This window comes from Emydura macquarii, unplaced genomic scaffold (genome assembly GCF_026122565.2).
Source record: "Emydura macquarii macquarii isolate MOO-44397 ecotype Brisbane River unplaced genomic scaffold, CSIRO-AGI_Emac_v2 contig_2994, whole genome shotgun sequence".
In the NCBI taxonomy this organism is placed as follows: domain Eukaryota; kingdom Metazoa; phylum Chordata; order Testudines; family Chelidae; genus Emydura; species Emydura macquarii.
The window spans coordinates 3,984,640-3,998,900 of record NW_027133131.1 but is presented as its reverse complement, the minus strand read 5'-3'; the positions used below and the strand labels follow the sequence as shown (position 1 = coordinate 3,998,900).

General features: G+C 46.2%; 1 protein-coding gene across 1 annotated transcript; it reads right to left on the bottom strand.

The window, feature by feature from the left end:
- Positions 1-8,108: 8,108 nt before the first annotated feature.
- On the bottom strand, positions 8,109-13,070 carry BCDIN3D (BCDIN3 domain containing RNA methyltransferase). Its single transcript, XM_067529639.1, has 2 exons — positions 12,855-13,070; positions 8,109-9,385 (listed from the first exon to the last, which is right to left on the bottom strand). The coding sequence occupies exons 1-2, from the start codon at positions 13,059-13,061 to the stop codon at positions 8,795-8,797; spliced, it is 798 nt and encodes a 265-aa protein (XP_067385740.1). The 5' UTR covers positions 13,062-13,070; the 3' UTR covers positions 8,109-8,794.
- Between the last annotated feature and the right edge of the window lie 1,191 nt (positions 13,071-14,261).

Sequence of the window (14,261 nt, the reverse complement as noted above, 5' to 3'; positions counted from 1 at the left end):
ACCCACCCAGGCTGGGGACCGCTCCCAAGGCCCTACTGCGCTTCTCTCATTTTAAGTCAGATGACATATTGAACAGTGGGGCTTCCTGCTTGTCCCTGGCACGAACACACGGTGGGAGGAAATCCATAAATGTTAAGGCCACGAGGGACAATTATTGACCATCTAGTCTGATCTCCACTGGGTCCTCGAGTTTTATAAAGCTCCTGTTGCTGCTCCCCCCTTTTAGACCTGGGGGGGGAGGGGGTACCTGTAACACACACAAATGCAGCTGCAGGTTTCAGGAGTCCTCCCCGGTTCTTTCCCCTCCCATTGAGCCACATAAACCTTTAACAAATTTACAGTCAGGACAAAAATCAAATCACCCAATTTGAGAGGGGGGGGGGGGAGGTTCAAATTCTGCCGGCTGCCCTCATGCAGAAGCTCTGCTCTAGGCCTTGTTTGCCATGAAAAGCCTGCAGCAATTGCTATATGTGACGCCTGGGAAGGCAATTTACCATTCACTTGGAAATCCCTAAGGAGAGCGCTGGAAAGCAGTGGGTGTTGGGCAGAGGGGCAGGATGGGGCAGGTGCTTCTGCAGGGTAATGACAATTGGACCGAGCCCTTTCTGGCATGGCTCTTAGGCTCTTTGTCTTGTCTTGCCTTTAGATGAAGGGTTCTGATGAAACCAGAGAAGAGGGAGAAATCTGCGATGTGCCCCTGAGAGAGCTGAGATAATGCAGTGATGGTTCTAAGTACTTGCTCTGGGACATTCAGGGTAACAGAAAATGTAGTGTTGGTTCTAGGTGCCCATCCTGGCAAATTCAGGATAACAGAGAACCCAGGGCTGGTTCTAGGTGCCTGCTCTGGAACATTCAGGATAACAAAGATTGCAATTATGGTGCTAGGTATCAGCTCTCAGAATTTCAAGACCTTTTATAATATTCACGGCACATATTCCCGAAGAGTCACTGCAGATTTTTGAAAAGGCTCCTGCTAATTCATGTGTCGCTGTGCACTGGCTTTTTAAAGCCCTGATTGTGCACAATGTGACACAAACTCACAAAGCAGATCGCACATTCGGGAGCATCTTCACAGCAGAGGGGCAAGCAGGGAGAAATGCATCAGCATGAGAGACAGGATCTCTGCAGTTCACAGGCAGTACCAGAGCATGGGCCTTCATTTTTGTCAACTGAGGTCAAGACATAATTGCCCTGGCATCTTCCATGCTCATGACAGGTCCATTTGGTTCTTATAACTTGCATGGCCCTGTAGATTATTCCTGAGCCTCCCATTCCTCCTGCCTGTCCACCCCCCATGCAATTCTGCAATGGGTGCCACTCTCTAGGTACCAAGGAAGGGAAAATGCTTCCTAAAAAGAGCATCCCATCTGAGACATTCTCCGTTGCAGAAAAGAAATATGGGCAACTCAGGGGGCAACACCCTACCACAAAGACCTCACCCCCATGCCTGAAACAGTGGCCCTTCTGGGAGGCCGCTGAGATTAAAGGGACCCAGAGAACAGGGGCTGAGAAATCTCATCCTCCAGCCAGGAGAGGAGACGCCCTGTTTGTTTCTTTTGATCTCGGCTGAGAAGACTACAGATCTGCCCCTCTCCTTTGATGTGTCATCCCACAGTTTGTTCTTTCTGGGGGAAGGCGGGCCTGTTGCAGCATGATGAACATGTTGAGTTAAGCGCCTGGATTCCAGTCTCCGTGTCACAAAGCTGCATTTCAGCAGCTGCAAAGTTCTTTGCAGACCTTGGAGTCTCCGGGCTGACCCCCCCGCCCCCGGCAGGCCAAGAATTGCCATGACCCCAACAGCCAGGTACACCAACACCCCGACAGCCAGGTACACAAAACCCCGACAGCCAGGTACACCAAAACCCACTTGTATGGATGCTACATAACTTATGACCACAGCAATAAAACTATGCCCCCCCCCCCCCCCCTTTTAGGAATGAGGCCATAGGATTTCTCCTGATGGGTCAGGTCATGGGCCCACCAAGTCCCACCTCTCCTGGGGGGCAATTTTAAATGCTTCAGCGGGGCGGCCATCACCTGGCTGCACATCCATACACACAAAGACACTGAATCCAGCCCCATTGGGCCCTGCTGGGCATGAAGGCGTAGGAATCAGAGCTGGCTGGAACATTCTCGACAAAATTTCATCTCATTGAAATACGCTGGCTCGTCAAAGCCAAAACATTCCGTGGAGACATATCGGTTTTGACAATGTTTTCACAGGGAGAGAAATGGAGAGAGGCTCTCTCACTTTCCATAGCCTGGTGGCATAGCAGGGGCCTGGACCTGGCGTGTGCACATGCATGCACCCAGCCTTTCATCCAGTCCAGCATAGAAAGTTGGACTAAGTCAGTCTCTCAAGGTCCCTTCCAGGCCGACATTTCTGATTTTATGAATCAAAAAGCTCACGTTTCGGTCTAGTGGGTGTGGATATGTCTACATTGAGATAAAAGACCCCTGGCACAGCCATGGCTAGCCCAGGTCAACTGACTCTAGTTCGCAGGGCTTGAGCTGTGGGGGCTATGAAATTGAAGTGTAGACATTCTGGTTCAGGCTGGAGCCCGGGTTCTGAGACTCCACAAGCAGGGGAAGAGACTGCCATCCTCTGATCAGCTCTGGTAAGAATCCCTTCCTGACATGCCGGCTCTGTGATGATCAGTTAACACTCTGACCCATGAGCTTTGAGTGCCCTAATGCTGCAAAAATTATTGCTTGTCAGACCTCCCCTACAGCCCCAAAGAGTCCAGTTTCCCTACAAAGGCTCCCCAGGACTCAGAGGTTTGCTGCATAGCCGCCACAACCCCAGTGCAGTGCAGAGATCAAGACAGCCAATAACCATCCTCAGCTTCTAGGCCTGATCTGAACCCCAGTGAAGTCAGTGGAAGTTTTTCCATGGATCGTGGACCAGGTCTGTATGGAGCACTTTCCTTCCTGAGATCTCTGACTGCTTTGCAGTTGCAAAGCCGCTTCCCCATCCCGCTGAGACAAAGAGGAAGGAAACTGCAGTGCTGAGAGTAGGAGCGGCTTGTCCAAAGCCACCCAGCAGAAGTTGCAATGGAACTCAGGTCACATGAATCTTAGCAAAGGGCCCCAGCCAGAGATCACCCTTAACATGGAAGAGGGGAGCTCGGTTGCCTCCAGCCATTCAGTCAACTAGTAACTTTTAATCATCTCAAACTCTTGCAAGGGGGTGGCCCAAAAATAGGCAGCAGGGGAGGGGGAATCTGAGCTGAGTAGGAAAAAGCTTTATCCCGAATCAGGATGAAACTGAGACCTCACCAAAAAACAGAGACAGGAGCAGCCCACCCCATCATGGCCACAGCATTTGCTCAGCATGGCGAAGACCCAGGTTCAAATCCCAGCTCTGAGCCAGGCAAAGCAGGGGTTTGAACCTGGATTTCCCACATGAAGGCCCCAAACGATTGGCTAGTCTGAGGACTCTGGTCTTGACTAAAAACTCCATTCGGTGACCAGAGAAACCTTCCCAATGAAAATTTTGTCAAAACCAACAGGCTCCCGTGAGACGTTTCAGTGTCGACAAATCACCATTTTCCAGCAGAAAAGAAAGTTTTGGCAAAAAAAATCCCAACTGGCTCAAGGGCACGGGGTGTGTGTGTGCATATGTGTGTGTATTTCTGAGTGCAAATCTGGGTATTGGGGGGGAGGGAGTGACTGCTCAAGGGGTCCCCATGTGCCACATCCCTCCCTGCCAGGAGACACTCCATTTTCCATGGGTCTGCAGCTCCCACACTTCCTCTGCCAGTTGCTGGCGAAGAGAAGAACTTGGTCCCAGAGCGATGAGGGAAATCATACCCATAAAGCAGAACACAGGAGAACTGCAGCCTCTGCCACAAGGAGCTTGTAGCAACAAGCTACCAGGCTTTCAGCTACAGAAAGCTGCTTCCCGGGGGGCGGGCAGAGGTGTCGTTGCTGATTCTTCTTTTCCAAACGTGAATATTTTACACCTTCAACCAGCTCAGGCTGCCTGTGGGAACTGAATTAATTGACCCATCCATTGCCAACGTTTTATTCGCCAAAAAATCTGGGATCAAGAGAGATGGGGAGTAGCTGCCACAGGGTGATCACCGACTTACCCGCTCTGATTTCCATATTAAAATCAATTTCCCTCCCACCTCTGCTCTTTGCACAAGTTCAGCTCTAACTATCCAGCAGGCAAAAATCCCTCCAAACCAAACCAGGCCTGGCTGCCAAGACGAGTCTACCAAGCCAGCCTGCCAAGCCTTTTCCACTCTTCCTCTTCGCAGGTTGCTGCACACATTGTAAATGGTTTCGATTTTTTTTTTAATTAAATAAAATTAAAGGGAATTTCAAAATGAAAACTCATTTTGCACCAAAAAAGTCAAAATGTTTCATGTACAATATGTCAAAATCAAACATTTTGACTTTTTCAGGATTTTTGTTTGCTTTTTTAAAGGGACAATTGGGCAAAATGGACACATCACCAAATCTGCTTTTTTTGCTAAAAGAAAAAAAAGTTTTGGTCCAAGGATTTCACCCATTTCTAGATGTGACTTTTGTGTGTGCGTATTTCTGTGCATGCATAACGCGTGTGCATGTGTGCAAACCTTCCTAAGCACCCCCTATTGGATCAGTTTCTGATCTCAGACCCACTAATGCAAATCCAGAGTTAAGTCCATTGAATGCAGCAGGACTTACTCCGGATTCACACTGGTGTGGGCCCTCTGAATCCATCTAAACCCACGGTTTGTGCTGTGTAACCCACAAGGGGAATAAAGACTCTGTGGGACAGGTGAGGAATTGCAGAGGAGATGGGAAGTAGGGCCCTTGTAGCATGAGCCATGAATTTCTTCAGTGGGGTGTAAGGCAAGGTACCCCGATGGAAAGTTTGGCTAATTCCTGCCATCTTGACACATTGAGCTTCCGAAGTTTCTCGGTGGAACCAGCATATAAATCATCCCTTGGTGAGATGTTGTAGTGATAGCCAGGAAGCACAGCAGGTGAGCCCCACTACAGAGAAAGAAGCTGCTTCTCCCCCTCCCCCACTTTAATGTGAACATTGAATCCGTCTGATTTAAATGTTCCGAGAGAGAAACCTTGAAAGAAAAGGAGCAACAGCAAACACTGAACTGAACAGATTTCCAAGAGCCAGGATTGTGTGGTGCGTCAGCGTCACCAACTGGACAATTTGGGTAACAGCATTAGATATGAATGGTATAAATGGGTGGGTTCCGTTGCCAGGAAAGATAGATATTTCGTGGTGTTGTGTGGAGAGGCCCTGATCCACGCCCACTAGTGGGAACTTTTCCATCAACTACAAGGGATGTTAGATCAGATTCTTATTTAGCAAGGTCATAGACACTACAGAAAATCCTAAAACAAAGAGTTTGAGGGTTGGGTTGACTCTTTAGGGAAATGGATGGCAGATTCATTTCCTCCCCCGCCTCCCCCAGTCGATCGTTAACTTTGTCGAGATTTTAACAACTGTTGTAACAAGATTAAATAATAATGAGATGTGGAAACTCATTTACACCAGGCTGGAAAGCTGGAGGATCTAGCTACCTAGAGTAAAACAAGCCACTCTGGGCTCACAATCCAACCACTCTGTCCAACTGACTTCCCCATAGAACGAGGGTAGAGGAAGTTAACTCTTTGGAAACTGAAAATCCATCCAACTAACGACCAATTATTGGGATTAAAATATTTTCCTCCTAGTCACACACAAAAGAAACTGAGCAAATACTGTAGCTTTTCCACAGCAGCCACAACTTTGATTGCAGTGGTATGACAGGGTTGATTGTGATGGAGAAGGAGAGAATGCGCTTTTATGTCTTATATTCATGCTTCAGGGTTTCAGCTAGACACCGGCAGGGGTCAGGAAGGGATATCTTCACTATCCACCCACTCAAACGCACTGTATTCTGGGCAGGTTTTTTAAATCTCCTTCCTCTGAAGCATCAGGAATGGCCATGGCTGGAGATGGGATATTGGGCAAGGTGGGCCAGGGCTCTGAGGTGGAACCCAGCATTCTCTCTCTCAGCTGCATGTCTGTCTGGTTCTTGGTTCCTGCACAGGGTCTAATTCATTGCCATGTGTGGTAAGGAATTTTTCTCCAGGGCAGACTGGCAATGACCCTAGGAGGGAGAGGGGTCACTTGCGAGGATTATCTGGGTGTATCTCACTTAATCATTTTCCTGCCATTGTAGGGACTCAAGCATTGGTGCACCAGAATTCCATCTATTCACTCCTGGTGGCACATAACTGTCTAATCCAATCTCCTGTGGGCTATAGTATTTTCATCTCCTTTCAGTTGTTGGGTTTAGCGTGCAAGCACTGGATGGTGTTCATGGCCTGTGATATACAGGAGATCAAACCAGACGGTCTCACAGCCTCTTTTTGCCTTTACCTCTATGACGTGAGACTGAATCATAGATTCCTGGAGGAGGCTCTAAAGTAGAATAATAAGAGGACCAAATTTCTCAGATGGTCTCAGGGCTAGGTCAGTCTACAGCCTGGAGACCTCTAAACAAAAGCCTCAGTTGTTAACACAGGAAGTAGTGCTGGTGATTCAGTCACAGTTTTATTTTTCCCTCTGAGTTGTCAAAGAAACAAGACCTCAGCATGACGCTAAGAGATGCTGTAAACTCATTTATCAAATGAGATGTGCCAGCCCCCTGTCCATTAAAGATCACATGGAACTTTACGTAACAGCAGTTTTGATTGCTAGTTTTGGGTGCTGCCCATGTTCCAACATGGGTAATTACATATCACCTCCCCAAATTCTCCTTGGAGTTTTGATTGGATACGGTGTTCTTCACTCTATCCTAAACGGTGCTCTGGAATTGTATGCTGCACTCCCATGTTCAACCCCATAGGTGGCTGCGTTTTAACAGGGAGCAAAATGATCACCAGAGCCCAGAAGAGATTTGACGAGTGCTAGGTGGAAAGAGTTTTTATAACCAGCAATTACTGTTACTTTATTTTTTTTCTTTGAACAAATTTATATTTCTGTAACCGACAATTTAATTAAAATTATTGTGATGGACAGCAATTGATTGATGCCTTTGAACACTAGCCATGAGGACTCAAAAAAGTCCTGGTCATCAAAAGGAAATATACCTTTGTTTGCCAGTATATTCAGAGATTCCAATAGCTAGTTTCGCTCACCCTTTACCTTTAGAACTCTCTGGCTTACTGTGCATGCTGTCAGAGGGTTTGATTTAAAATCTAAACTCATTATGGGTTTCTTAATTGTTTCCTCAAGCACTACACACAAGTATACTGTCACTTATAAAGCTCCAGTAAGGAAATAAAGTCAGTGTCATATAGATATGTAATCTGTGGCATTCTGCTTAACTGCATGATAGATTAGACAAGAACCCCTCCTTGTGGAAGTTAGTGTCACTGCAGTGAGTTTTCCCTTTCATTGTTTGTATCAGTACATTTCCTTTAATGATACTAGTAACTTACAATACATATCCAGCTTTACTCCAACTATTCTGTAAGAAAACTGGAACGTGTAACTGGAGTATCTTAAAACTTGCACCTATCTAAAGTCTTTGAAGAAGTGTACAAATTATAATTAAGCCACAAAATACTTAAAATCTGTTTTTAAGAATACATGTTAATTTTACTCATTATCAAAAGTACTAGAAATGTTTACTATCTTTAGAATACAGAGATGAACAATGTTAAGTAGAGCTAAGATTGGAAATATGTTGAAAATCATTAGTATCATTTAAGAAAGTGTAATGAGCTTAAAAAATGAAACAGAATTGCTGAAAAGGATTGAAATATTTCTTGATATAAAAAGAAATATTTGATAATTCCTTAACTATATATTTCCCACATTTTAAGGCTTTTTTTGTTTGTTTGTTTGATTACTGATGCCTTACCTGAAAATATAGTTTTTTCCTATGAATTTAAAATAAGGTATTTCAACTAAGGCCCTCGATTTCATGAAATATTAATTATCTTGTATATGAATAATATACAGGCAAAGGCATTTCTTTTATTATGAAATAATACTATAAACTCAATTAGCAGAAGCTTTGATTCCTAAAATGTAACTGGACAGACTCACTGGTTGAGTGGAAAGTTTAAGGAGAACAATAAAATGCATGTTTGATTAAAAATAAAAAATAGTTTATTTCAAGGTTATTTATCAAAGAGCTCTCACTTTTGTTACAGAATTATATGGATACACACCCCACAAAAACTTCATTCCATGGGACGATCAGACTCCACAAACTTTGGCATACCGCTGAAGTTTGCTTATGAGACAAGTGGCAGTAAAGATGCCTGGATATTGATCTTATCGCTAGCCAAATTCACATCCGATAGACAGTTCCAAAGAGGTGCCACTTATAAACAGCTAGGAAGCGCGGTCATAAAACAAAAAAGTTTGTTTGAAATATTTACTATAGAAAATATTACATGAGGTGAGATAAATGAATTATCATATGCGATAAGTGGAAGTGTTTTTATTCCCCTTTCTTAAAATCCCTGGGGAAAGGCAAATGCACTGTCCTTCTATGAAATAACCCTGTGTATGCACAAAGCACTTATATGGCACTTTTTATCTTCAAAAGCACTTTACAAGAACACCCCAAGGAATAGGTCACAATTATCCTCATGCAGATGGAGAAACTGAGGCACTTAAAGCCACTAACGGAATCAACACAAGATCTGGGATGGAGATTCAGAAGCTCCTGGTTCCCAATTCTCTGCTCAGACCATTAGCCCACACCACCACTCTCTCTCTCTCTGCATGGATGAAGGATGATGTTTTCATCAGATACACTGCGGCCCTTCCTCAGTGTTGCTTTTGAGTCAATCGGTTTGATTTAAAAAGCAAGAGGCTCCTGTTCCAGCTGGTGCTACCAAAGCAGCAGACCAGTTCCATGGCACCATCCTCGGTTAAGATCTGGGTTGTCCTCTCTGCTATGTCCCCGTTGATGGCAAGAGAGTGGAAGTGGTCAAAATCATTCCTACCCAGCTTCCGGAGGCGCCGGGCGGCTGCTCTATAACACTTCCACGGCTGGGGTTCAATAAGCAGGTACTTGCACAGAGATGAGAGGTAGGTTAAGAACTCCACTAGGCCATCATCCCCATGGTTCAGATGGATCCACATGGTCACCGACATACAAAAGCCAATGTCAAAGGTGGAACGGCTGAACCTGCTCAGATAGGAGCTCAAGAACTCCCGGGCGCCAGGATCCATGACGTCCAAGGTGGCGTAGGAGATGGAGCCAGGAAAGGGACTGCATCGCTCCGCTCTCTCAATCAGTGCTGCGTCAATGTCACAGCACAGGAGGTTCAGGTCCTTTCCGACAACAGGCTGGTCAGAACCGGCCTCGTTCTCCTGAAGGCCAAGGAAGTGTCTGTACAGAGCAACACTGAGCTCCTGCAGACAGAAAAATAGCATGGATTCATTCGGCATGCCCTGCTCAGTAACACATCACTCAGGTATAGGGCAGTGGTGGCATGCGGCTCTTTTACAGTTAAAGTGCGGCTCGTGGAGTCCCCTATGTCCCCTCCACTCTCCGCCAACCAGACTAGGGTGGGGAGCTCAGAGCTTCTGCCCTGCAGCAGGGTGGTAGAGCTAAGGGATTATTCTCAGTGGGCAGAGGGGTCTCGGGGGAGTCAGTAAGTCTGGCCACCCCATATGGGCCCAGCCTCAGCACTGGGATATAAGAATCAGGTCTCAGATTTTTCTTGATGTTTCAAAGTCCAGCAGAGTAGGGCAGCCCATTGATGGAGTCATCCTTTCTTTAACCAGACAAAAAATGTCACAGCACCTTCCATTTGAAGATCTCTAAGGGCCTTTAAAGACATTAATTATCCAAGCCTCACAACCACCCTATGTGTTATCCCCATTCTAGATGCATTAAAGCAACCTAATCAGGATCAAGCAGCAAGGACCTAATCCAATGCTTGTTTAATTCAATGGGCATCTTTCCATTGACTCTACTGGACTTGGAGTCATGCCTTAAATCAGCAGCAGAGCCAGGAACAGAAGCCAGGTCCCCTGACACTCACAACTCTGCTCTAACCATTGTATTAGTAGAACTAATCTCTGCCATACACTTTGATAAATATCCCTTTCCTTTGGAGAGGTAGATGCTATATTTGGCTTCCCTAGATGAGCCTTAGAAGACTCTGCTAGCATGAACAGAGATTTAGAAGGCCGTATTGATAGTCATGCACTTCCTCATCCTAATTACTCATGGAAAAATACTTATAAGCCATAAGACCGGTACTGTCAGGGCTTTCCCTTCCATTTCCTTTTGGGCTGTTCCATTGAATAGGAAAACATGCCTCCTTCCATCAAAGTTGCTGGTGAAATTCCCGAATGACATGATACCAAGTAATCAACAGCTGTGCGTATCTCTAGTGTGCAAGTAAAAAGACTATTTGGCGATGAAGGGATACGGTGCCCTCAAGTGGTCAAACACTTCCTCTTTGGCTTTTGTTATTTCAGACCAGTGTTTCTCAACCAGGGGAACGCATACCCTTGTAGGTACACAAAGGTCTTCCGGGGGTACATCAACTCATCTAGATATTTGCATAGCTTTACAATAGGCTACATAAAAAACACTAGTGAAGTCAGTACCAACTAAAATTTCATAAACAATAACTTGTTTATACTGCTCTACATGTTATACACTGAAATGTGAGTACAATATTTATATTCCAATTGATTTATTTTGTAATTATATGGTAAAAATGAGAAAGTGAGCCATTTTTCAGTAATAGTGTGCTGTGACACTTTTGTATTTTTATGTCTAATTTTGTAAGCAGTTTTTAAGTGAGGTGAAATGTGGGGTACACAAGACAAATCAGACTCCTGAAAGGGGTACAATAGTCTGGAAAGGTTGAGAATGACTGTTTTAGACACTGTGGCTGTGTGACCAGATGTTTAGCTGATCTCTTTTAAAGCTCATCTGAAATGAAGTCTAGAATCACTCATATATCCCTTAGATAATGCAAGGAGATGAAGTATTTTATGGTTTCCCAAGAACAACCGTGACAAATGATAACACAAATGCATCCAAATCAGAATGCAACATAGTACTTTTACTCACTATAATACACAAGTTTTAATTTTGTGTGTCATTAATTTTCTTTTAATATAGTTCTCAGACTAATAAAGTTCTCTTCATCCACAAAGACTTTAAAAATGGCCATGTCCAACTTATACAATAGATCACTTCTCTATGCACTAAAGAAGCGCAGCCACCTCTGGAATAGAACGCCACACCTACACGTAGTTCAGGGCAAAAAAATCAAAGAATATCCAAGATAAAATACGGGGGAAATTTATAGAAATAGAAGGTAGTTAGGAGCGCCTTGAAATTCTACTAGAACATCAGCCTTATGAAAATTACCGTGAGATTTTTAAATAACCACAAGTGGTCAGGACTAGAGCTGTCATTTCATTTCATCCCAGAACATTTAGTTGCAACTTTTAGGCATTCAGACAAAAGCAAAACTAGATTCACAAAACAGCCACCTCCCCACCCATAAGTTTTATCCCAGTTGCCATGGCACTTATCCAGGATGTGGGAAACCCAAGTTCATTCCCCCCACTTTGCCCAATGGGAAGCGTTTTGTACAGCTCAGAAGGATCACCTCACTCCCACCCCTCTGTAGTCTTCTCCACAGGTAAAAAAATACCCAGGGAGTAAGGAACATTTATTTGGTTGCTCTTAGAAATCCATCAGCTGTCATTTGGTTGATCTCAGCCATGTAAACAGACATGTTTGTCAGTTTGTTAGACTGGAAATGGAGTTCATACTCTGTTGCCATCTCAGGGCTGAACTGCATCTGAACAGTTAGCTCCTTTCATACTTTTAGTATCTCTATGCACTTGAGTGCTAGTGACTAGAGGGTGAAAATGGAAAATCAAGACAACTTAATACTGTCATCTGGAGGCATGCATGGTATCAGCCAACAGGTGTTTTTCATTTAAGAGCTGTGTGAGATTCCACAAGTCACATAAGGGACACATCACTGAGGATGGAAGAGCTGCCCATTGCTCATAATTTCCCTAGACACACTCAAGTCTTCCAGCTTCTGCACTCTTACAATTTCCCCTTCCCCTGGAGCAGTCTGACAGCTGGCTCTATGGTGGACCACAATACCTGTTAGGTGAATGGGTTTATGTGGCAGTCTGGGCCATTCCAAATCCTAGCCTCAAGGCCAAAGTAAGAAGAGGAGCAGAAGAGTGGAACACGAACACACACCAGAGTTAAGTCTCCCCATCACTTACCCTCACACTCCAATTTACTCTTCACAACCTACCCATCTTTCCCCATGTTCCTATATTATCCTTCCCATGGTACCTCCAGTGTTTCCCTCTCCACGTTACCCCGCACGGTCTCTCCCTCCTACATAGTATACTCCACCCACCACTCCCCATGCTACCCCAGTGTCTCCCTCATATCTTCCCCAGTTCACTGCCTCTATGTTAACCCCATGTCCTCCCCCATTCCCATTACCCCCAGTCCACTGCTCCCCAATGACAGGCCAGGGGCTCCCCCTCCCCCATGCTCCCTCAGTCCACTGACCCTCCCTCCCTCCCTGCTATCCCCAATGATCCGCCTTTCCCCCCTCTATCCCAAGGTATTCCCCTCCTCAAAGCCATCCCCACATTACCTCATCCATTGCCCCTCCCCATCCTACCCCCAGTCTCCCCTCCCCCATGCTGCCTCCAGGGCACTGCCCTCCCTGCACCCCCTATCCTCTGCTCCCCCTCCCCCGTGCGACCCCCGAGTCTCCCCTCCCCCATTACCCCCAGCCCACTGTCCCCAGGCCGCCCTCCCTCATGTTTCCCCCCAACCCATGTTACCGTTACCCCCGGGTCCTCTCACCCCCGAGTTGCAGCCGACGTCCAGCCCGAGCAGCGGGGAGGGCCCCGCGGGAAAGAGCCGCCACAGCAGCGCCGGCGGCAGGAGGCAGAGGCGGCCCTCGGGCGGGTGGAAGCGGGAGTAATTGGGGAAGTTCCCGTAAGGGGCCGCCCCGGGCTCCAAGCCACCGGGCGCCTCCTCGGCCCCTTGTTCCCTCCTGGGGGCCGCCATCTTGTTCTGTCCGGCAGCTCAGCCGCCCGGCGGGCCCCCCAGCGCCCGCGCTTTTCCGGCCGGGGGAGAAAGGTTCCGCTTGGCGGAACTGCGCGTGCGCGGTCTGAGAGGCTGGGGCGGAGCAGGCTTGAGCAGGGGCGGGGCAGCCACGCGCAGGGTGCAGTGGCAATTGGGTTCCCCAGCCTTAAGTTAGTTGACCCCAGTGCTGGGCCTTGTGCTGCTGACATGGGAACTGAGTGCCCATCTGGGGGTCTCTTTATGGGACTTCATGCCAGACCTGCCCTGGGTTGTTATTGTTTCTATTACTGTAGGACCTACACAGCTCCAAAGAGAGCAGGGCCCCATTGCATGACGCATTCAAAGACCTTATCGACATGGGGGGGTTATTCGGGACTCATATTGCTGATTGGGTATGCCTGAGTGACTCCGTGTGTGGACACCAGAGTAAAAATGCCTTATTGTGAATTAGCTTAATCCATTTGGACTAAACTAAATCAAAACAAGGCACTCTTACTCCAGAATAAGAGCATCCACACACCATTAATCAGGAACAGTTAATCTGCTTTAACTTCACATGCTATTTTATTCAGGATTAGTTTTCGTGTGTAGACAAACCCATAGTAAGAGACGGTCCCAGCTCCAAAGAGCTTACCTTCTAAATAGACCAGACAAACAAAGGGCAGGGAAGGGAAAGTAAGGGCTTGTCTACACCTGAAAGTTAATTTTAAATTCAGATAGGGTGTGAATTTAAAGCACAATAGCTATTTCTGAATAACTCCATGTTCCAGAATGAGAGTGCCCACACACAAAGCCCACACACTGACACCATGTCTAGACAAGTGCTAAAGTACAGAGTAGGAGAGTTACCTGTCATAACAATTCAGTGGTAGTATCAGGAATAGAGTTCACCTTTCATCAGTTCTATGCCAGGGCCTTATTCTCTGGACCAACACTACACACTGCTTAAGTAGACAGTGAGGTCCTAGCAAGTGGTGGTGATAGGAAAAGAGCAGAGAAGTTAGAGCCATGAAGGATGGAGTTGGAAGGAACGCTTTTCTGTGGTAGAGAATATTGTGGCTTATAACCTCTTCATCTCACCCCACCCCACTTTCCCCCTGTCCCAGCAGAATTCTCACCCCCAAGCTGTACAGGCTCAGGTGAAAAAAAAATGAAGCAGTTACTAATGTATATGGCGTTTGA

Coding starts and splice junctions, on each gene's coding strand:
- BCDIN3D (XM_067529639.1), bottom strand. CDS start 13,061: ATGGCGGCCCCCAGGAGGGAACAAGGGGCCGAGGAGGCGCCCGGTGGC. Junction 9,386..12,854: donor ACGTCGGCTGCAACTCGGGG/GTGAGAGGACCC, acceptor TTCTGTCTGCAG/GAGCTCAGTGTTGCTCTGTA.